At 42.6% G+C, this 23,761-nt stretch overlaps 1 protein-coding gene across 10 annotated transcripts in view; it reads right to left on the minus strand.

The window, feature by feature from the left end:
* The window catches only part of Adamts18 (a disintegrin-like and metallopeptidase (reprolysin type) with thrombospondin type 1 motif, 18), a 152,221-nt gene that overhangs the window by 11,124 nt on the left and 117,336 nt on the right, over positions 1-23,761 (minus strand). For all 10 annotated transcript variants that reach the window (XR_001778415.2, XR_878788.2, XM_006530797.2 and 7 more), the window contains 3 exons: positions 6,105-6,246; positions 4,913-5,039; positions 1,334-1,538 (listed from right to left, as the gene is read on the minus strand). Coding sequence is in view for 8 of the 10 variants with exons in the window: in XM_006530797.2 (XP_006530860.1) it covers positions 1,334-1,538; positions 4,913-5,039; positions 6,105-6,246 (474 nt within the window). In the remaining 2 variants the exon portion in view is untranslated. The remainder of the gene's footprint in view (positions 1-1,333; positions 1,539-4,912; positions 5,040-6,104; positions 6,247-23,761) is intronic.

Raw genomic sequence — 23,761 nt, forward strand, 5'->3', positions numbered from 1 at the left:
CTACTCAAGACAGGTCTGGTCTTTCCAATTCAACTTTAAAAAGAGAAGATCATTCAAAGTATTTCCATGTGAAAGCTTGAGTACTTTAAGATGTGCTGGACACTCTGCAGCATCCATTTAGGTTGGTCCATGCCCATCATACACAAGGGGCTCCATCAGCCCTCTTCCATTTGCAATTCTCATTTGAGAAGAAACATTGATTCCACACCACATTTTACTAAGATTTACTCCACGCTATAAACAAATGTTTTCCTCTTTTTTGCATGGGTCCATTCTTATGTTCAATATATTCCTGCCTCCTCTTATATCCTTGTTCCCTACAAAGTACATTCTTACTTTGATTAAAAATCTTCCCCTAGTCTCTCTGGGGAATTTGGTGGTGCATTGTTAAACTTGGGAAGAAATACACTTCCTTTGGGAGAGAACAGAATTTAAGGGAAAGCACAGCAGACAAGGGACCATTTGCCACTAACTAGCATCATGGTGCATGCCTTATCCCACACTTATCTCACCTTAGCCACCTACACAGGCTAAGATGAGATGCTGAAGGTAGGGAAATCCTGGTACTTGTCCTGTGTTGTGGGGACCTCTCTGGGCCCCAGAGGATGTTTGCCTCTGTGTTCTAGAGGCCAGTAGGGCCCATTCACTTCCAAGCACGTCTCTGAACATGCTCCCAGAAGAAGATATCTGCTTTACAGGACATTTATGAGGTGTGCAGAGTAGGCAGTTCCTACCCTTTGCCTCTTCTGCCCCATTGATGCTATCTATGCCTCATGACAACTGCAAACCGGGTGCCATTTCTTATGTATTCTTTTAGCTCTATGTCATTGCCACTGAAGCAAAAATCACATCTTTTTCCTTTATCTTGTTCTCTGTGTCCCCTCTCATTCATTCATTCATTCATTCATTCATTCATTCATTCTGTATGCATAGAGGTCAGTTGATAACTTACAGGAATTGTGTGGGTACCGGGGTTTGTTCTCACGTGCTGGGCCTGGTGGCAAGTGCCTTACTTGTGGATCCATATCTCTAGTCGCCAGGACTGAACTCCAATCCCCTTCTATCTGTATTCATAGGCTGCTCTAAATAGTCTCCATGCTAATTTCTGGACTACTAAGGAAGAGTCTTAGCTCTGGTATAAGAGGTCCAAGACTTCCAGCCAGATAAGAACCACTAAACTGGTACTAGCTGAAATGAAGATTCCCAGGCACTGCCCTATTAACTCACCATGCACATTGCTGAGCGCCCCGCCGGCTGCAAAGTTACCTGTACTTCCACCACCTTGGTTGTTCGTGCAGACCAAAACCAGTGTTTTCAAAGCAGTACTAGTTACCTGAGACCAGGGGCTGGGGCTCCACTCTGGAGGGCAGGCATGGCTGTTGCAGACTTGAACCTGAGTGGGCGTGCTCACTGGACAGAGGGAGTGCAGCACGGCCTCCTCTTTCTGGAAGGGCTTCTTCTGCACACACCGTATCTTGCGGCTCTGCTGGCCGCCGGCACAGGACTTGCTGCATGCGCTCCACTCCCCTGGCAACCAACTTTCAGAGGGGACCAAAATTACTTCCTGTAGAGTCAAGGCTTGACAGTACCACTCAAGCAGCTATTGGGAAAGACTTAACCACCTAGGAAAAGCCTCTGATCCTATTTATAACCAATCGGGGCCACACCCACTAACTGTTCTTTTATGGCTGTTGGATCAGACACCCATTGGGAGAGCAGGCATGCTGTAAGGAGGCACATTTAATCACCATGAGGTTCTGGAAAACAAAATATGCATCCTAGCCTAGCAATACATTCTGTCCTCTCAACAATTCATCCAAGCAAATTGACTGAGCTTTTAACTATGTGTCAGGGACCTACCCTCTGGGGTTGGAAAGATGAGTGAGGTCACCAGTCTTTCCATAAGAGAGCCCTACAACACAGTGACGCCATGGATATGTGCATCAAGACAAGGCTGGCTGATAAGCAGTGACCCAGATTGACCAAAGTACAACCACAAGGCTAGTGGAAGTGTAAGCAGAAGGAGGGGTGAGTGGGAGAGGTAACACTTCAGAGGAGGAGGCTCTGGGAAGCTCACTCTAAGTGAGCAGCTCCTCACATGCCTATTCTAGTTGGCCTTACAACTTACTGATGGGGCAGAGATCTCACCTCACATCATTTATTTAAAGATGGCCAGATAAGGTTTTCCAGAACTATCTTAAGTCGTAATGCATGGATGCCCATCTATGGGAACAATGGCTCCTTTTCAAGACTTCCTTCTGACTGATTGAAACACTATGATTTACAGATATTAAAAAGAGCCAGTAGATATGGCTGCTACACATCTGACTTGCAGTGATGATGTCTACAAGTTACCCTGGATATGGATATGCAAGTGCTGATTATTTTTAGAAAAGAAGACCAAATAAGTAGCTCACTGTGCTGTGTTTAGACTTCTACAATTTCATTACCTTCCTTAATCTTATTTCTTCCTTTTGTCTGGTTTTCACCTGTACTGGTTTGAATATTCTTGGCCCAGGGAGTGGCACTACTTGGAGGTATGGTCTTGTTGGAGGAAGTGGGTCACTGTGGGCATGGGCTTTAAGACCCTCATCCTAGCTGCCTGGAAGCCAGTCAGAACAAGATGTAGAACTCTCAGATCCTTCTGCACCATGCCTGTCTGGGGCTACCATGTTCCTGCCTTGATGATAATGGACTGAACCTCTGAACCTGCAAGCCAGCTCCATTTAAATGTTATCTTTATAAGAGTTGCCTTGGTCATGGTGTCTGTTCACAGGAGTAAAACCCTAACTAAGATACCATGGCACATCTGTGTGAAATTAAAGCCCTTCAGTCTACAGAGTCAAGCAGAAAATCCACACCATCCTGTTTTTAAGTCACCAACAATGTATCTAATAAAATAATTCCTCATATTTATATACTTTTTGTACCTTACAATATTTTTAAAAATTAGTATGAAATTGCTAGTTTCACCACTTGCCTACATGAATTGTGCTTTTTCTGTTAAACTCAAATTCTTGCCTTTTGTGGGAAATAGGATGAGTTATACATAAACTGAGAAGAGCATCGCACAGGGACTTTTGGGTGGCACACCTGGCCTCCCATGATTGGCTCCCAGGCTACATTTTCAACTGACTTCATTGTCATCTACTTCTACCGAAGGCACAGACATCATGTTGTCCATTTCATCTCTTACTGCCTAATACTTAGTGTCTTACAGCACAGGGCTTTGCATCTCAGTCCTTTGTGCTGATCCATCATTTCTGTTCTCCCATGGAAGGTTGTTGCTGATGACTGGGACTGTATCCTGTCACCCCCTATACCACAATGCTCAGTTCAGAGCCTGATGGACAGTGAGTCCTGATGATGCGCTTCATGCAGAAAAAGTAACAGAAGCTGATCAGGGTGGTTCCCTTGTCCCCAAGCTTCTCAGAGTCCAGAGCCGCCTTTCTAATCTATGCTTGGAGAAGAGCAAGTCTCCTAATTGAATGTATTGACACTGAGCAAGGGCAGAGAACAGAGAGAGAGAGAGAGGGCAGAGGAGCCCACCTGTGACACCAGCTTCCCTCTGCAGACCCTGAAAGGGGTTGCTCTGATTCCAGACAACAAGCTTGTTCTTCCCAGAACAGCACACGGGTTTCAGTGGACTCCAGAAGTTCTAGTTGTTCTAGAACTAGAAGTTCTAGTTCAGCATGCTCCTTGCCTAGAGATATGTGTCAAAGAGTCCCTTTCTCTTGCTAGGTGGTCTAACTGGTGATAGGAGGAATAATATCATCTTGCCAATCAGTGTTATGATTCTCTATGTATACATTAGTACACATACTATACCCAGTTCCCCTAAAGAACAGATGAACTCAGGATAGTCAAGAACATTTTCTGTTAAATGCATCATGGGAAAAAAAGGAAAGTCTACAGAAGCCCTCTCCCCATGCCCTCTTCTCTTTATAGACATAATCAGCTTCAGAATCTGAGAGAATCTGGGCTTGCAGGATTGTTGGGTATTTGAAACCCCAAATAATTATAGGAAAATGAAATATTATATATATATATATACATATGTATATATATATATATATATATATATATGCATACACATGTGGAAGCACACACACACAACACCGTGTCACTTACTAAAATGATGTGTGCAACCCTGATGACTTCACTAGTGCTTTATAGAAGTATATTTGGTTTAAGATAAATCAGCTAAGAAGGGACTCCAGTTGGCCGGGAAGATTGCTTAGATTCATCTTCCAACAGTAACATGGCTAAAATGAGTGTGAGAACACGCCCCACCCCCACCCCCACCCCCACCCCCTGTGTGCCCCGGAGGAGGCATCCATGGGGGAGTCACCACTTGGCCTTCACCTCTCCAGCTTGCATGTGACTACTGTGCAATTTGTATCTTTGATTTCCTGGGCTTCATTACTGTCATTCTGCGTTCTTGGATGACCTATGTAAAAGTCAGGCAACACTCACCTTGAACTAATACAGGGTTGTGTGTCAGTTAAATATCTGCTTGATTACACTCTGGAAAGAGGATGTTCTCTTCAAAAGTTAAAATGGGGGGTGGGGGTCTGTGGCTATGGCTCAGTTATCGAGCACTTGCTTGGTAAGCATGAGACCCTGGGTCCAACTCTTACTACTGCTGGAGGAAGAAAAACTGTCTTTATACATCAAGCTTCCAGAGCAAAACATAAGTAAGTATCTAATATGTCTAATTCATATTTTTAGGTCTCGTGATCCAACTTCAGCCGTTTTTCTTTTCCGGATTTTTTTTTTAAAAAAAATATTGTGTTTATATTTGAATCCCTTCCAACTGAAAGTATGGGCAGGGGGCTTTTCATTATGTCTCACCAGTAACCAAGTTGTAGGAGAACACATACAAGCAAGGAGACATTTGCAGACGACTTACTAGGCTGGGCAGGAGAAAGCGTTGCATATCTTGGGCTCTGTTGCTGGCTTGGTTCTTACACTGCAGAATGAGGAATTGACTTGGGTGTGTTGATCTCGTAAGCAAATGGCCTTGATGCTTATATAACCTAGTAAGACACCAGAAGTTACACAGTGAGGCACACAGACAACCCATTTCATTTAGTTTCCCAGCTTAGTTTGGGGTCAATCAGCATTCTGGTATCCCACTTAAGACACGGAATCCACATATTTTGTGAAAATGGTTCCCTTGGATACAATTTCAACCCATTGGAATTCCATTTATTCCCCAAGATAATAATAGATTTTATACTTTAGTAATTTTAATATATGCTTTTAATTTTCAAGTGGACTCTAGAACCATCAAGTGATAGATACTATTTGAAACAGAATAACTATAAAATGAAACGTCCCAGGAATCTTGGACATACATTGTACAGGTCTAAATGGAAAGTATTTATATCAATAAAACAGTAGTGAGAGACCGGAGAGATGGCTTAGCGGTTATCTTTCTCTTGCCTCTAGAGGGTTTGATTCCCAGCATCCATACAGCAGCTCTGCAAGGCCATCTACAAAGCCAGTTCCAGACAGTTCTGGTGTCCTCTCCTGCCCTCTGTGGACACTGCCCACATGTAGGACACATACATACAGATCAGCAAAACACTTCCACATGTAATAATTAAGCCACTAGTGAAGTATATGTGAAAACCTTAATATGCTACTTCACCATGAGGTGATGGAAATGTAGGTAAAAGGTTAAACTCTGAATATCCACTCATACCTACCAGCTTATGACTGGTCTGTGTAAATATTTCTTTTAGCGGAACCATATGGATTGGTTCCCAGTATTTAAAATTCCCCACCAGAGGCACACATTTCTTTGTAAATACTCATGTTTAGCCTCCAGATAGGGAGCATGGCTTGACTTTGAATTGTTCCTTGTTTTTCATTTATATGGTTTTTTTCCCCTTGAAACAGCATCTGAGACATGATTCATACATCATTCTCCTTTCATGATTGACAATCAGCTGCATTTCTCAGCTAAAAAAATTTGTTTCCTAGAGACATGGATCTAAAGTGCCCTGCGGTTCCCGAGAGTTCACGGTGTCCTTCCATGGCCGGGATCAAACCTGTAAGCAGGGATGAGCGGGGAAGCAGGGCAGGAAGCCAGTTACCTCCACCGCAGGTGACTGAGCAGTCAGACTGCACTGTGCGCCAGGTGTGGTGGTATCTCTTGGTGGCTGGCTGAGTTACATTCATGACCTTGGGAAGTGCATACTTCCAAGCGATCCCCGGATTCTTGCCTTGTGTCAGAATCTGCATAAGGTGAGATAAAACGTAAGAGGTCAGCATACCAGCCAGACTGCACAAACCTTGTTGACCATTTTAAAGATATATGTCATTTTGGTCCTAAAGTCAGGTCATTTCTTGGTCTCAAGAATGTTACATGGAGGAGCTAGAGACAGTACCCAAGAATGTTACATGGAGGAGCTAGAGACAGTACCCAAGGAGCTAAAGGGATCTGCAACCCTATAGGTGGAACAACATTATGAACTAACCAGTACCCCGGAGCTCTTGACTCTAGCTGCATATGTATCAAAAGATGGCCTAGTCGGCCATCACTGGAAAGAGAGGCCCATTGGACACGCAAACTTTATATGCCCCAGTACAGGGAACGCCAGGGCCAAAAAAAATGGGAATGGGTGGGTAGGGAAGTGGGGGGGGGAGGGTATGGGGGACTTTGGGGATAGCATTGTAAATGTAATTGAGGAAAATATGTAATAAAAAAAAAAGAAAGACTCAAGGACACCAATGAATACGGCCCAAGAAGAAGAAGAATCAGAAAGGGAAAGTGGTCACCAGACAGCCTATGAGAAGTCATCGCAGGACAAGATCCACCTCACCACAGCTGAGTGGCACCCTTCTTCAATCACACAGAAATCTAGCCAGAAAGACAACTCCCCATGTTGGGATGGGTAGTCTCCTCCCACCTGCATGCATTCTTCCCAGTCAACAGCAGCTAGTATGCTTTTGAAGTGTGAAATGGCAACATAGCTTTCAATTTCAAAATGTATCGATACTCAGTGGGAATAGTCAAGTCACTGTGTGTCCTTTATGGTGTTTTCTTTTTGACCCAGTGATTCGTTTTCTTACTAATAGTCTTATAGGTCAGAAATAAAGTATCTAGCTAGATGAAAAAAAAAATAAGAATGTTACATAATAATTTTTTTTAAAAGGCTTCCTGTGACAGTTTAAACTATTAGATTTGCTAGGATCAAAACTGGAGTAGATAGATGCGGAGAAACCCAATTTGGTGCTTTCTGTAATCACATAAAAGTAAAGGTATCAATATTGATAAAGCAAATGAGTCTTTACAATGAAGACTAATGCATCAGCAGGATGGCTCAGCAGCTGCAGGCGTGATCCTGACGGCCTAAATGCATCCCTGGGAGATGCATGATGGTAGAAGGGGAGAACAGAATCTACAACGTTACCCTTGGACCTCCACCGCTCATGCCCACATGAGAGTGTGTGTGCATACATGTGCACACATACACACACACACACACACACAACACACACAACACACACACACACACACAAATAATACAGTCAAGAAATGTCATATCATTGGGTCTCAACCTTAAGCAACACACACACATTAGTGTTCCATGGGTAATAGTTAGACTCGATGAGAATGTCTCTATACTGATTATAAACTGACCTATAAACCTTTATGATTGAAGCCCAGCACAGAATAAGCATGCCTTCAAATTATAGTATATCCTAGTCTGAGTTATCTGTCCCTACTGTACAGCCCAAGTAGGGTTCTGATAGAATCTTCAAAGATGGTTTGCAAAGAGAAAGTATCTACATACGATGTCTAAATGGAACGGTCACATGGACTGGATAGATGGCTTAGTGGTTATAAACATATGTCACCTTTGCACAAAACCCTGATTCAGTCCCCAGCATCCTTGCTGGGTGGCTCATAACCGCCTGTAACTAACTACAACTTCAAGGGAATCAATATACACATCTGGCCTCTTCAGGCACCTGCATTTGTGTGTGCAAACACATAAATGCACAGGCAAAGACACAGACATGCACACAAACACACACACACACACACATACAAACACATTCACACATATCTATATAAAGTAAATCCCAATAGAGTCAATATAGTATGTAGTATGAGGGATTTAATCTAAAATCTGGGCCAGGACTCAGGGCTAATCTGACCCCATGCATATGCTGCCTGGTGAGCTGTGGTCTGTGGGTCTCCTTTGTGATCAGGTGTTCTGCCAGCATTTTCTGTATAATATCTCAGAACATCTAACAACTCTACAATGCCTTCTTTTTTTCTCCATTAAAAGAATATATGTACATGATCATGCAAATGACTAGATTTAAATAAAATCTGCAAAAAAAGAAAAAAGAAAAAGAAAAGAAAGGAAGAAAGAAAGACAGACAGACAGACTGTACTTTTCCAATGCCGTCTCTAACCTTCTTTTTGATGTGGGCAAACACTCTCTGGGTGTCCTCTCTCTTAAGCCATTCCCTTTTTTTTCTCTCTCTCTCAAGCTCAATTCATGAATATAAATAACTGGTTTTCTTCTACCTCATGAGTCTTGTGGAAAATTCTTCACCACCAGAACTGGGCAGGCACACTCCAGAGGCAAAGGCTACAGCCAGTTAAAAATAGGAACCCCTGGTCTCTGTCTGTTGCGATCCCACCTCAATTAAAGTTGGCTTGGGTGGTACTGTACCGCTGTGCCACACTGGTCTTTGGCATGCTACCACAAGGGTTTCATATTGCTGGTAGCTTAAATGTCTCCAGAAGTATTGTCTACCACTGAAGGGAGCATGGTGTGAGCATCACGTGGTAGTATAACCAAACCAATCATGGAATCTTCTAGACAGAGTCACATCAACAGATGGTACTGTATTAACCCCATCACTACACTTTATCAGAAATGAAACTGATACTCCACACAACAGGAAGAACCATTAGCATGAACTAACTCAGATTCTCACCAGCTGCCAATAAAAATGTCCTACTCTCCTTGTTTGGCCTTTCTTTCTGTGTTCCTGCAATCTTCTGGTGTCAGATTAAGTAAATTCAGGCAAGTCACAGTCAAACTAGAATTTGAAGAGCAGATCTATATTCAGAAACTTTGATGGCTTTGTTTTGTGTACTCAACCCAACCCAAAATCACCTGCAAAGAGAGTCTCAGTGAGGGACTGCCTGGACCAGGTTGGCCTGTGTGCAAGTCTGTCTGTATGAGTGTATGTTTGTGTGTATATGTAAATGTGTGTGTATGTGTATGTATATGTGTGTGTATGTATATATGTGTGTGTATTTGTGTATATATATGTGTGTATATTTATGTATATATATGTGTATATATATGTATATATGTATGTATGTATGTGTGTGTGTGTGTGTGTCTTGGGTGGGGAGGTTATTTTGAGTGCGCTGATATAGAAAAAGACCCAGCTTAATAGTAGAGAGCACCATTCCCTGGCAGTGGATCCTTGACGATATAAGAATAGAAAGTGTTAGCTAACACTAATCAGGATACATTTATTCCTTTTGCTCTTGACTGTAGATATGACCAGTTGCTTTGGCTTCCTGTTTTGCTTTTTATCCATCAGGGAAGGGCTATAATCTTGAACTATGATCTAAAACCACTTTCTCCCTATGCTGCTCCCACCCACCCACCCAGAGTATTTATCAGAGCAACAGGAATGAAGCCAGGACAGGAGGTGATCTTGCTCTTTACTGATATTTCACCCTACCTGCTCTTCAGCTAAAGCAGGTTGACAAATCTTAACACTCTCGGTTGCCACTGTCTATGTGTAACAGAGGACCTGTGAGATGCAGAAGAGATATGGCAAGCCAAGGAAGGCCTTAGCAAGGTGATGCTACAGTATGGTGGTAGACTCACAATCAGCTGTACATAGCAGAGGCAAGTGCCTGTGTGCTCTGGAGGAAAAAAAAAATGTGCTGACTTATCTCTACTTTCTATGCCGCCAAACCTTTATTCAAACTAATTACTGATGTTTACTGCTACAAGTGAAGGGACCTCTACGAAAATACAAAGAAAATAGAAATACAAACTAATGTTTTTGTTTGTTTGTTTGTTTGTTTGTTTGTTTTAAGCTGCAAGGGTGACCACTTTGGTGAGCTGAGTAGTTTAACAGGGGTTTGGGATTTAGATTCCTGGTATGGTAGAGAGCACTTGCTAAGCAAGTACAAACCCCTGAGTTTGCTCTGTAACTGGGAAAGCAAGCAAGCAAGGAAGCAAGCAAGGGGCTAGAATGTAGAACAGGTACAAGGGTTTTTGCCTAGCATCCATAAACCTTGGGTTCAGGCCCAGGACTGCATTATCAAGGCCCACGTAATACCAGCACTTGGGAGGTGAAGGTAGGATGCTCAGGAAGTTCAGACTCATCCCTGGCTACAGAGTGAGTTTGAGGCCACCCTGCCTGCCCTGCCCCCAAATCAATCTAAAGGGGAAAAATGGTTTGACAACTTTCCATTGAGCATACATAGTATCTGTTATTTTCACTTTTTAGATATCCTTTCAGAAGCTAATGTAACACATGGCTTCCCAGCAACACTGAAAAGTTAGACTGAAAAGAAAAGCTTCCTTCTACACTAAGAACCAAACAACCAAGATGCCCACATTTCCCAGACTGCCATCTCAGCTGATTACTCAACATAATCAACACTGTGACTGCAGGAAGAGACTTCCCCGGTGTCCCTCAGAAGCCTGTTTCTGTCTCTGCAGCCCACTCCTCCCCGACATCTCTACGATGGCTCTGCCTAGCCCCTGTCTCAGACCTCTTCCCCCATCACATTCCAGTTTGCCTTTCTGTTGCTGTGATCCACACCACGACCGAAAGCAACTTGGAGACGAAAGGGTTTGTTGGACTTCCATGTCCATGTGTCTGTCATTGAGGGGGTCGGAGCAGGCGCTTAAGAGGGAACTGAAGTAGACACTATGGAGGAACATCGCTAGTGACTCACTGGCTTGGTCAGCTAGCCAGAAAACAGCCCAGGTCATTAGTAACTTCAAACATAAATCAGGCCAATTTCAACCTATCGCGAGTGACTAGTGGTAGCCATTCTCTGTGAAATCTGAAGAAATGTGGAGACATCTGTCTAACCCACTGTTCTTTCAGCCTCCGAATCTGAGTATTTGGGAGGAAGGCTCAAGTCCAACGTTAGATACGATCTCTTTTCCTGTATGCAGAAAGGCTACTCTTCACTCATCCTTCTCCTGCCCTCGAGATGGCAGCCTCGAGATGGCAGCCCATCCTTTGACATTTACAACATGGACCCACACACACCAGACTCTTGATTCTAACAACACTCACGCAGCAGGCCAGGGTGAGGTGTGCCCTTCACATTAATGTGCCATCCGTCCCGCCGCCTCTCGTGTCACCCACACTGAGCTAAGCACCACTGTGTCATTTCTGACTTCCACAGACAGGGAGGAGAAATGTCATCTTCTCCAGCAGGGAAAGGTAAAGCAGATCCACGGGTCAGAGTAAGTCTGCCATGGTCACGCCCAAAATTAAAAGTCAAGTGCTTGAAAACCTACAGAGGGAAATCACACATATATATGAAACTTAGGGGTAATTGAAAGACTATCTAAAATCCCATGACCACTAGGTAACTGAGGGTAGCCAGGAATGCCTGATCCTCCTGACTGTCTCCCCAGGGCTGCAGTTGTTTTGTTTAAGAAATGGAACTGGACTACATAGAGAGCCTGCCTGAATTTGTGATCCTGCTGTCTCTGCCTCTTGAATGCCAGGATTCCAGGTGTGTAGCGTGAAGCCCAGATGTAGTTATCAAAATATCTTGGCAAGGACTTGAGCCATGTGTCAAAATGAACAAAAGGGGACTTATACTTTTCTGAGGCTTTATAGCGACAAAAAACAAAAAAACCAAACATTTCCCATCTCTCCTTCTTTCTCACTTAATGGGAAATATGGAAAAGTCCTTTGAAAAGTAAAATATTTGAGCTAAGAACACTGAATAGGATATTTAAAAGCTATAATGACCATATAACCCATAAGATGAAACAAGAAAAGAAAGAAAGGAGAGAAGGAAGGAAGAAAGAAAGAAAGGAGGAAAGGAAGGAAGGAAAGAAGAAAGAGAGAGAGAAAGAAAGAGAGAGAGAGAAAGGAAGATTAAAAGGCACAATGTATTGAAAATTTTCACAGGAAACACGCAGTCTTAAGTCAGTAAGTCACAACTCCCTATAATGACCTTCTGTATACATTCTATTACTTTTATAGACACTAGCACACAAGACACATTCTTTATATTTATTTGTGGAACACGTGAGTGTATTTTTGCAAAGGCATTAAGTGAATTAAAAGCACCCCACGTTTAAAAACCTAAGACCCGACCTTGCTGTCCGCATAGCTATAAATCTACGTGCAGTTATATGAGCAGTCATGTGTGTTAAAAGCAAATACATAAACCAGAGGAGAACATGCTGAATACTTTAACGTGAGCCCTTAAAAGCCTTCTGAAAGCAGAACCGACTTCTACAGGCAGCAGGGCGAAGCACATAAACTCCAGGCACACAAAGACTGACCTTAGGCACTGTCTGCCCTTTTATTTATCCTGTGTGGGGAGGAGAATGGCAGAAGATGGAGCACACAGAGGAGGAACCTCCCCTCTTGTGTTTGCTGCTTCATACTGTTCTCTGGAAATAGACTGTGCACTTTGTCTAAGGTAATTTCTATAGGTTCTTCTTATTTCCAAAAACCTGAGTTTGGTGAAGAACTTAGTTTCCCATTTCAGCATCTGTGATCCCAGAGCAAAAGAGAAACCCAAGGTCCCTTGATTTAAAGAAGAACCTAGCACTCCAGTAAACCAAATATAGGGCTCCATTTTAAAAACACAAGTTTTTCTGCTACCATTTAGGACCCAATGGCTGTGAAGCCAGCTCAAACCAAACTTAATCAATTTAAAGAAACAACTTGAAAACTTTCAAGTCCATAATGGTCATTTGATTTACAGTTTCAGTCTTCATAGTGGGAGACCACAGGTCTGTGACCTTGTCAATGACACCCAAGGATTTCAATGTGACCATCATAATCCCGTGAACTGCACATAAGCACTGTGAAGCACAGGGACTTTGGAGAGATGTTCAAGGGCCCACTTCCTCTATGAATGATTCAGACAATAAACCTCCTGAAAATGATAATGTCAGTCACCCACAACTATTAAAAAACCTTCCCCATGACTCCATCAACAATGACGAGTTGCTCTGCACAGTCACTCTCCCAATGCCGCAGGCTTCGCGTCCTTGCTGTGGTGGCAGCTCATTGCATTACAGCGATGCCACTTCTGAACCGCCCAGCGTTGCACGGCAGGCTGAACAGCCAAGCTGTTAAATGTGCAAATTTGGAAAGACGGCCAGTGATTCAGTCTACTTAACTGGATTTAGTCCAGAGAACTTTCCAGCCAACGGGGATTGGGTCTCTAATTTACAGCTGGCAAGCGACCCCGTTAAATACTTCCAGGTCCTTAATAGAACTGTTTAATGTCTACCTTTAACACAAGAACCACCTGCCTTCAGACACAGCACTCTGCAGTTTTGACCGCAGGGTGCACAGTTATAAAAGTCACAGCCTCTTAAGGTAGAAAACCACAGAGGAGACGGGAACCTACCAGCTGCCCTCTGCAGTGGGGGGAGCAGCTTCTGCCAAGGGCACCCAAGACAGTATTAGGTAGATAACTGGCTTTTAAAAAAATTTCTGCTTTTTAGTTTCTGTTAAAATTCACACATTTCTTCTACGAGGATTATATCGGCTTCATTATTGAAAGTGTAGTTTTTTTAAACAAGTGCATATGTTTTCTAAATTGTCTCATGGAAATCCAACTTGACAGATAGGTTTTAAAGACTGGCTTCTACTGTGATATCATGGTTCTTGTTTTCCATTGTGTACTTGATTGCGTGTGTTCCTAAGTGTGGGTTTGGGAAAGTGCCTGTAGAGGCTAGAATTAAACCTTGGGTGTTCTTCCCCGGTACTCTCTACCTCGTTCCTCGGGACCCTGTGGTTCTCTCATTGACCCGGAGCTCCTAGTTTATCAATTAGGATAAACTAGCTGGCAGGTGAACCCCAACATCCCCCGTCTCCACTTCCATGGTGCTGCTATCACACCTAGCTTTTTATGTCAATTCTGGGCCCCCAACTTGGGTCATCACACAGGTACAGCAAGCATTTTATCAATGGACCAGCTCCCTAGTTCCCTAGTGAGCTTGGTTGCTTTCAACATAGTGAGAGCAATGTCTCTTGAGTATATCTTGTACCCCACCCAGGCAAAGGTTTATAAATGTTTTCTTTCATTTAAAGTTAATGTTAATATTATACAAAGATGTTATCAGTCATCAGATTACAAGTGAATATTTTAATATCAGCTGGCAAAGGCTGGAATATATCCTATTACCGAGTTGGAACACTCAATATACTCTCAGAACATTGCTTCTCAGCCTCTGAAACCATGTCTAGGATTCCAATGTGAAGTTTTAGTCTGAATTAGTGACTCAAGCCTATAGTCCCAGATACTCCGGTGGCTAAGTCAGATGAAATGTAAGTTCAAGGCTAGCCTGGGCAACATATTGAAATATTGTCCCCAAACTAAACAAACTAACTAACTAACTTACAAAAAGAATTTGTGCAGGTCTTGTTCAGGCAAACACAACTGTAGTGAGTTCATTAGTGTAAGAACCAAAAGAGACCATAACTGCTTAAAGTGCCGAGAATAGCTTATTTTAACATGCTATTGAGTCTTAATAGTGTGTGTGTGTGTGTGTGTGTGTGTGTGTGTGTGTGTGCATTCTAGAGCTATAGCTTCAGACTTTTGGGTAACTTTTTCAAGTTTTTTTTTTTATAAGGTCATGTGGTTTCTCGAACCCCAACAGTATGTTAATTTACCCAGTTTTCGTCACCTTCTCGTGTGTGGATTCATGGGAGGGACTAGACAAGCAACAGACATACAACTTGGGAAGTCATCCGAAGAGCAGCTTCAAAGGTGAGGGCGGATTCACTGACTCTCTGCGAGGGTTTTAACTCATGCCTCCGGGTCTAACGGAGGGAAATCATGCTTGTTGATCCATCACAGAAGTACTTGCCATGAACTAACCTGAGGCTCCAATTTCAAACAGGATATGATGACGGAGACGAATCATTTGTTATCTTAGAAAGTCCTGGGGAATGGTCGTCTCTCACCTGGGGTCTACGTCAGCTATTCTGAATTTATTCTCCACTTCTCCCTTGCCTCTTGTGTTCTGTATTTTCACTGAATGCATGTTTCTTGGCTACCCTCCTTTTGTCTAAGCTCACTCATCTTAAGAAACACCTTTATCTATTACATTATAGCTATTATACATAGGGAAGGATTTAGGCAGAATTATCACAAAGGTGGGGGGCTCATTGATGGTGCCTATACATGGTCATCTAACTAATCAACATGCCCATTCACTTGGACCCTTGCCCCATAGCATCTCCCTTTGCTAGAAAGGGCAGGGCTAAGTTATTTATTATAGTAATCCATTCTCATTCATATTCTCTCTGTGTGTGTCCCTATACTTCCTCCCCTCCCCCTCTTTCTCATACAGGCCTCTGTGGGCCTGAAACATCACTGTGCCAGACCAGGTTGGCCCTGAACTCACAGAGAGCAGCTCGCTTCTGCCTCCCAAATGCCGTGATTAAAAGTGTGCACTGTGATATTCAGCTCACAGTAATTTCATAGAGAGATGTTTTTCCAGCCATGCAATTAGCCTGAGGTCAGCCTGTATCTCTGCTGACTGTTGCTAACTCACAGGCTGCTGTATGTTTAGCTTTAGGGTTCCTTTGGCATGCTATCAAGTACCACGGGGCTTGCAATGAGTTAAACACGCCCTTTTGGGAGCTGGACACTGCTGAGGGGGAGGGGAAATGTTTTGTAACCTAAAGGAAAGCCTTTATATTTTAAGTTCTTTTAAAAAGAGGAAGATCAGATTTCAGCAAAAGACAAGCAACCTTGCCTCCCTGCCTTAGGGGATCACTCTGTTCAGGAGATAAGGATGAAGTCATACCACTAGGAAACACTCCCGAGGAATTCCCTTCCTTTGCAGGACAGCTTGCTAGAGGATGGCTATTTCACTGCTGTGTGCCTGTGTACCTGTGACAGACAGGCACACAGAGACAGACAGCCTGAGGGACAAAAAAGAATGAATGAGAATTACCAACCATCAAGAACCTTATCTCCAGCCAGACACACACCATGGGCTAGGGATGCAGCTCAGCAGTAGGGAGGTGACCTAAAGCACAAAGACTCAGGGAGGATTCCTAGCAAAGCCTTTCCCGCAGTACTAAGTAACTGAAAGATCTCAGCCACTGATTTTTGCTATATAAATCCTAAAACAGGAAAATCTAAGTTTTCATCCATAACCCAGAATTCAGCGGCGGGGGTTAATGCAAAGGCTTACAACTGTGTTCAGTCCTAAATGGGACTCCTATGTCAACTCCACCAAGCCTCAGGGAAAATCACAGAAAAGGAGGCAGAAAGAACGAAAACCTAAGGGCTGGAGCATGGGGCCGTGGAATGAGGTCGTCTGGACGTGCCGGGACTCCTGCTCATGGCCCCACAGCAGGCATAATTACTTGCATGTAATCATACACATTCGAACCTACTCGAGTTTGGGCCATCAGCTTTCCACCATGGAGAGGGGAGGGAGGGGTGTAGCTCTCTGAGGAGCCCTTGGCACATCACACACATCACACACACACACACACACACACACACACACACACACGTCCATATACATGCTTACAAAAGTCGGAAGTCGGGGGATGTGTTGGGAAGGAGAAGGGGCTCAATGGGTGTGGGAGGGGATAAGGGAGGGTAATGAGGTGGTGGGTACAACAATCCAAATATGCCATGTATGTCTATACACTGTCAAAGGACAAGAAAAAAAAAGCCTGGCATAAATACATCTGTCTACTTCAAATAAAACCAGTCCCCACCCCCCCCCCAAAACAAAGAACCTATGTGTAAGTTTTGACCCTAGCTGTCAACTATTTTTTTTTATTTCTATCACTTTAATATATAATTCTTATGTCCCCAGTCACGTACAGTAAAGCATTTGGGGATGCAGAATTAAGACAGGCATTCCCCATCATCGAACACAACCAACCACACACAATACCCTCAGCACTATTGAAACATAAGCTCACTCTAAGTCTTCCAGATGACCAACAAGTTCATAAGTTTAATGAGAGACTTTTCAGTCCTTCTGCCAGACTTTTGCCGTAGAGAGAACGAGTCGAAATAGATGGAAACTGTCTGGTTTCATAAAAACTGTATCTGCTGTGATCTCAGAAAGCAGACCACTGCCAAGTCTGTGTGGATTTCTTTGGGGGGCTAGGACTTGTGTGCACGCATGACTGGCCTTCACTTTGAGCAATGCAGAAGTGTAGGTTGTTTGTGTCCGAGTCTGCACGTCAAAGCAGGAATGTGACGGATGAATTTAAATAATGCCTAAAATTACTCAAGGCTTGAGACGGTTCTAAAAAAAAAAAAAAAAAAAAAAAAAACACTATCTGCCCCAGGAATGTCCCTTGGACACTGAGGAGACCTGTGACAGAGTGACATCCACCTGTTGGAAATGGGGAATCCAGATAGTGCCAAGGATGTGGAGAGAGGAGAAGCCTGTAACGGAGAGACAGCATTTCAAAACAGGACTGGTTCGTGACTTCGTGATTAAGTGGAAGTCTGTTTTCCATTTAGTTTAAACTCTGGGTTGCCTATGAAGACATCCTATAAAATTTTGACATATAAAAATAACCAGAAGCAGGAGGTGCTTTTATTTGGTGTGAGGCCATGTACTTATTTCTCAGGGTTAACTGACAGCAGTCAATTACTCCAGGGATTGTATTATTCTCGCCCGATTATAAAACGCAAAGAGATATATGGAAAGATCTGGTGAACCCCCAGCCTGGGGAAGCAAAATCATCTCCCTCAGTACAGTGGGCCTCCTGCGACTGCATGGGTCAACAGCATCTTATATGTAAATTGCTGGTATTCACCGTGGGTAAGAGGAGTCCCAGAGAGCATTTTCAGACTCAAAGTGTGTTACAGAGGTGATGGCTCAGCACTAAGGAGTGCCTGCTGGTCATCTGGGTTTGGTGGTGCTTGCCTTTTAACCTCAGCACTCCAGGGGCAGAGGTAGATGGATTTCTGTGAGGTGAGACCAGACTGATCTACCTTGTGAATTCCAGGATAGCCAGAGCTTCAAAGAAAACTAACATTCTATTTGTAGCACCCATATTGGTCATTCTTAGTAACCTGTAACTCCAGCTCCATAGGGTCTGATAACCTGTTCACATCTTCTCATGTACCTGCACATACATGCACATACTTATACACATTTACACATATATGAGTAAAAAAATTAAAAGAGGTATACGGATTTAAATGTTATTCACTGTAATTTACTTTGTATGATCCTAAGGCTGGTCCTAAGAGATGGTTAGATATCATGATGATAACATATACTGAGGAATATGAAGGAGGGGAGGGAGGTGTATAAGAGATGGTTAGCTATCATGATGATAACATATACTGAGGAATATGAAGGAGGGGAGGGAGGTGTATATGAAGGTTTGGAGGGAGGAAAGGGAAGGGATTAATGTTGTAGTCAAATTATAATCTTCAAAACAAAAAAAATAACCCCACAAGTTTTATCACATGATAGTGTTTGCTCCACACTTTAAAATTGTTTCTCCTAGTATTCTAGTATGTTCTACATACTGTGTCAGTGGTGAAAAGCTACAAAGAGAAATAAGTCACCATACGATAAAGTTGGGGTTCAGGTATCAAAAGAACACCCAGGAAATCTTAATGATCCATTTAATGTCACACAGGAGCCATTAAGCCTGATCACCAACTTAGTACCATAGCCATTTTCTATCTTACCCATGATGCTCTCCACAGGTAGAGGATCCAAAGATCTGTTCCTTATACTTCTTAGCAGCTGATGGTTGCTGAGGGGCAGAGTCACTCAGCTTTTAGTGTGAGTCCACTGGCAGGTCGCCCGCATCCTAGCGGATGGTCCCACATTTACATACATATGGGCATCACCAACTGGACTAGGGGTTATTAATAACAGAAAAAGGTAAGACATGGAGCTGTGATGAAGATAAGATGTGGGCACTGGGGCAAGCTGGAGGGATGTATGGAATGATGGGTGGATACCATGGAACTGTACTATAGACAGGTATGGCATTTTCAAAGAATAAACACAAAAGTATTGCTTTTAAAAGACAAATCCATTATGGGTTATAACACCTTTAAAAAAGAAAAGGACACCAAGAGCCAAGGGAGGCGCATGTTTTCAATGTGGGGTCCAATTTGGGATGGAGGATAGGATCAAGATATGTCATACATGTGTTAGCAACAGTCAAAGAATAAATAAATATTTGAAAAGACTTGAATCATCAAATTTGGGCAATATAGTTTGCATTTTTAACCCCTAGTGCAACTTTAGTATCTAAGATAGACCTAGGTATTGAATGGGTGTCAGCAGGTATTTAATGTTTTTAAAATTAAAATCTGATTTCTAAAAATATAATTAAAAAATATGAAATGTTAGACATCAAGAGGGACCAGTCTCTTTGATGATAGTCATGGGAACCAATGCATCCCAAGGTGGTTGAAGATGGGACATTGCTAGGACCTTGCCAGGTTTTGACATAGTGCACACGAGAGGATGAGAAAGAGAGGCATCATTCTTACAGGGCTGCCCTGGAGTGTCTGGCAAATACAGCTTTCTGCTGAATTTCACATTGTAACCAGAACGGAGACGTATGCAAGGCCAGAAATGCTGTCCGTAGACTTGTTTCTGAGGATGGAACAGCATTTTTCTTTTTGCTGCGTTCCCACATTCTGATTTCAGCATCCCACAGGATTGTAAAACATATTCAACATTTTTATATTGGAGTGAACATATTTTTGGCTCCCAACGTCTCCATTTTGGTTCAACTCATCGTCTTCGTATGGAAAGGAAAGTGAACTTTATTTAACTCCCTTTAAAGAATAATGCCATGGATCACTTGGACATTAAGATAAAGTCTACTTTAGGAAAATATAATTTATTACTTATTATAATTTCTCTGTCACTGTCTCTCTCTGACATTGCCTTTCTCTGTCTCTGTCTGTCTCCCTCCCTCCCTCCCCTCTCTTCTCTCTTTCCCTTTGTCTCTCTGTCTGTGTCTCTCTGTTTCTGTCTCTGTTCCTCTCTCTCTCTTTCTCTGCCCTTCATGTTTGTATGGGCACCGTGATGCTGAAGCCGTGATACACACGTGGAGGTCAGAGGACAACCACTGGAGTTGGTCCTTGCTGTTGAACCTTGTTTGAGACAGTCTCTAGTTTGCCCTTGCATCTGCCAAGGTGGTTGGTCTACAAACTTCCAGGGATCCTCTCGCCTCTCCCTACAATCTGGCTGTAGAAGCCTCTGGGTTACAGACAGTCATCATCACACTCAGCCTCATGAAGGGTCAGGGGAACTCTAATTAGGTCCTTACAACAAACAGTTTACCTACTGAGCCATCTCCTGAGCCTGACTTAATACAATTTTAAGTTTTTTAAAAAAAATAACCCTAGGTCATCAGTTTTGGAGAGAATTAAGTGTGATTAAAACTAACCAGAAAATTGAGGCTGGAGAGATTGGCTCAGGGGTTAAGAGCCCTGACTACTCATTTAGAGGTCCCAAGTTCAATTCCCAGTACCCACGTGATGACTTACAATCATTTATAATGGGCTCTGATGCCCTCTTCTGGCACACAGGCATGTATGCAGACAGAACATTCAGATATATAAAAGACACAAATCAATAAATCTTTTAAAAAACCAAACAGATAAAAAACTAGCCAGAAATCTGATGATACTCTATGAAAACAAAAAGACTCAAATCACCCAGATTCTTTAAAAAGTTCAAACAAATATAATATCAGGTTATCTGATTTATTTTTAAGCTTCATGTATGTTCATACATTTAAAATTAATCCATACTTGCTCTAAAAATCAGAGTATGTCTATTTGGCCACAGAAGTTACTATGGGGGTAGGTTGTCTGTCAGATTTTATTTCCAGCCTGCTACATTACACTTCATTGAATGTAGCTGCAGAACAGGATCATAACGTAAGGCTCTATAATGCTTAATGATCACAAATATTACTGTAGTTTACAGTTTTCTTGATGTGTACTAAAGGTTATTTTGCAGGGCAGGTGAGCTAGCTCAGAGGATAAAGGTGCTTGCCACCAAACCTAATGACCTGGGTTCAATCTCCAGTGGAAGGAGAGACCTGACACCTGAGGTCCTCTGACATCCATACATGCACTGCAGTATGCATGCTCCCAAACAACACACACACACACACACACACACACACACACACACACACACACACACTTAAAAATACTTTTAAGAATGATACACACTCCACTGAACATACAGCACATATTTATATGACTTTATTCAAATACATTCTATTCAACATTCTCCTGATAGGCGGCTGTTACTGTTTAAGGAGCCCTTTGTATTTTAGGAACATACAGATGGATGAATCTGACCAGTTTTAGGGAACTCCATCCTCATTTCCTTGAAAATTATTTTTGAAAGACTGGAGGAGTGGCTCAGCCTTTAAGAGTACTGGCTACTCTTGCAGAGGACCTGGGTTTGATTCTCAGCACCCACATGTGGCTCACAACTATCTGTAACTCCTGTTTCAGGAGATCAGTTGCCTTCTTCTGGCCTTGACAGGCATACACATGGTGTACAGCTATACATGTAGATAAAAACATTTGTAGTCATAAAAATATATCTCAAAAATCCTTTTTAGTTACTGGTTAGAATCTTGTTAGCCTCTGAAGAAGCCAAATGGTGTGAAGTTACTTTGTCAGGGTTAAATGATGCAGCTGAATGAGCTTGATATTATGCAAGGCAGCATAAAGAGGCTGGGCTGAGGCTGACATAGTGTTTAGCAACAGTGTATCAAACGTCTGCTTAACTTGATCAGTACCCACTGTGGTACAGTCACGCTTCACAGTCAAAAGGAAGGCTCAGTCACTCCACTCTCACTAGCTGCCATTTCTCCTCTTATTTCTCTGTTGTGGCTTTTCCGCTGAGTGGATCTGTTTAGGGGCAGCTGAGCTTCAATTACAAACAGGACTGTGAAAAACTGGGACCGTTTTGTGTTTATGAACTAAATTGCAGAGAGAAATGAAGTTTAAAAAAATGTTTGCTGGTCTTGAAGACGTAAAAAGACCATTTCTCACTGGGAGTGACCCATCCTAACTCCTGGTTGCTCATGGAAGATGCCCTGAGAGCCATTTAAACTGGTTTCCTCCTTTTGTTTTCAGTCACATTTGGCCTATGAAAATTTGCTTAGCAATAAATCAATGGCCTTCTAAAGCAACCAAAGGAGCCATAGGTAAAGGTACCATACCTTGGCTTGTGATTAGGCCAGTTTCCAACAGTTTCTAAACTGGGCCTAGTTTTGAAACGTTGTCCTACATATTTATGTGAAGTGGTGTCCTCAGCTATGACGATTATAAAATCAAAACATCGATCAACCCTGGACAATGTTGAAGATCTTCTAGACTTTGCATTACCAACTATTCTACCAAAATATAATCTTTATATCAAGTAATGGCTACTGGAGGAGAAAGCCACAAATTTACTAAGCCAGCCTAATCCCTAATGGAAATCCATAAACATTCATCTTTATGCCCACAGATAAACATAGTCTTCATCCCTCATCAAGAAAACTTTTCTATGCAACCAACAGAGGCCATTATAGAAAGTCAGAACCAATCGAAATACAAGATTGTGAAGCCCAGTCACAGTGGATACATCTGTAAAAGACTGCTTTTCATATGGCTTGGGGAACGTTCTGGAAGAGAAAGTGAAAAGACTGTAAGGGTCAGGAGCTCAGGGAGTTTACTATGAGCTTGTGTCTCCTAGGCATGGCAGAAGCCACACGCATTAGTTCACACCAGCACGATTGCTCAAATGTGAACTGACCAAGGATGACGCCAATGGATAATACCAATGTAGATAGGGAAAAGCCCATGAGGTCTTAACCCAACGCAAAGAACTACAGGAAACTGAAAAGTGGGGATGGGAGAGGTGGTCTTCCCCACGGAAGACCACACCAAGTGGTTATCCAGTGCCAAACAGCCCTGAAAACGTATATTCAAGTAGCATGACTCAGACTAAACAGGTTACATTCAGGAATATAAAGGCAGGTAATAGCAATTAGTGGAAAAAGAGGCCAGGAATCTGAAAGAGGGTGGGGTGTGGGGGGTTATATGGGAGAGTTTGGAGGGAGGAAAGGGAATGGAAGAATATTGAAATCAAATTATAATCTCAAAAATAAATAATACAGTGACATAACTCATAATCTATGCATGGCACAAATCTTATTCTAATGGGTTATTTAAAAAAAGAGAGAGCCCTAAATTTGGAAGGTGGGAAATAGGGTTCATCTGGAAGGACTTAGGAGGAAGAGTGCAGGGGGCGGGGGGGGGGGGGAATGTGATCAAATGCATTGTATGAAAGTCTCAAAGAATTCATAATTGTTTTTGAAAGAATAAAAGAGATAAGGATATCCATTTTATCAGTATGCATCTTAGTTTGCTTCCTGTTGCTCTGATAAACACCATGATCAAAACAACATGGGGAGGGGAGTTGGTTTATTTTCTTTTGCAGTTTATAGTCTAGCACCAAAACAAACAATCAATCAATCAAAC

The sequence above is a fragment of the Mus musculus genome, chromosome 8 (assembly GCF_000001635.26).
Source record: "Mus musculus strain C57BL/6J chromosome 8, GRCm38.p6 C57BL/6J".
Taxonomy (NCBI): domain Eukaryota; kingdom Metazoa; phylum Chordata; class Mammalia; order Rodentia; family Muridae; genus Mus; species Mus musculus.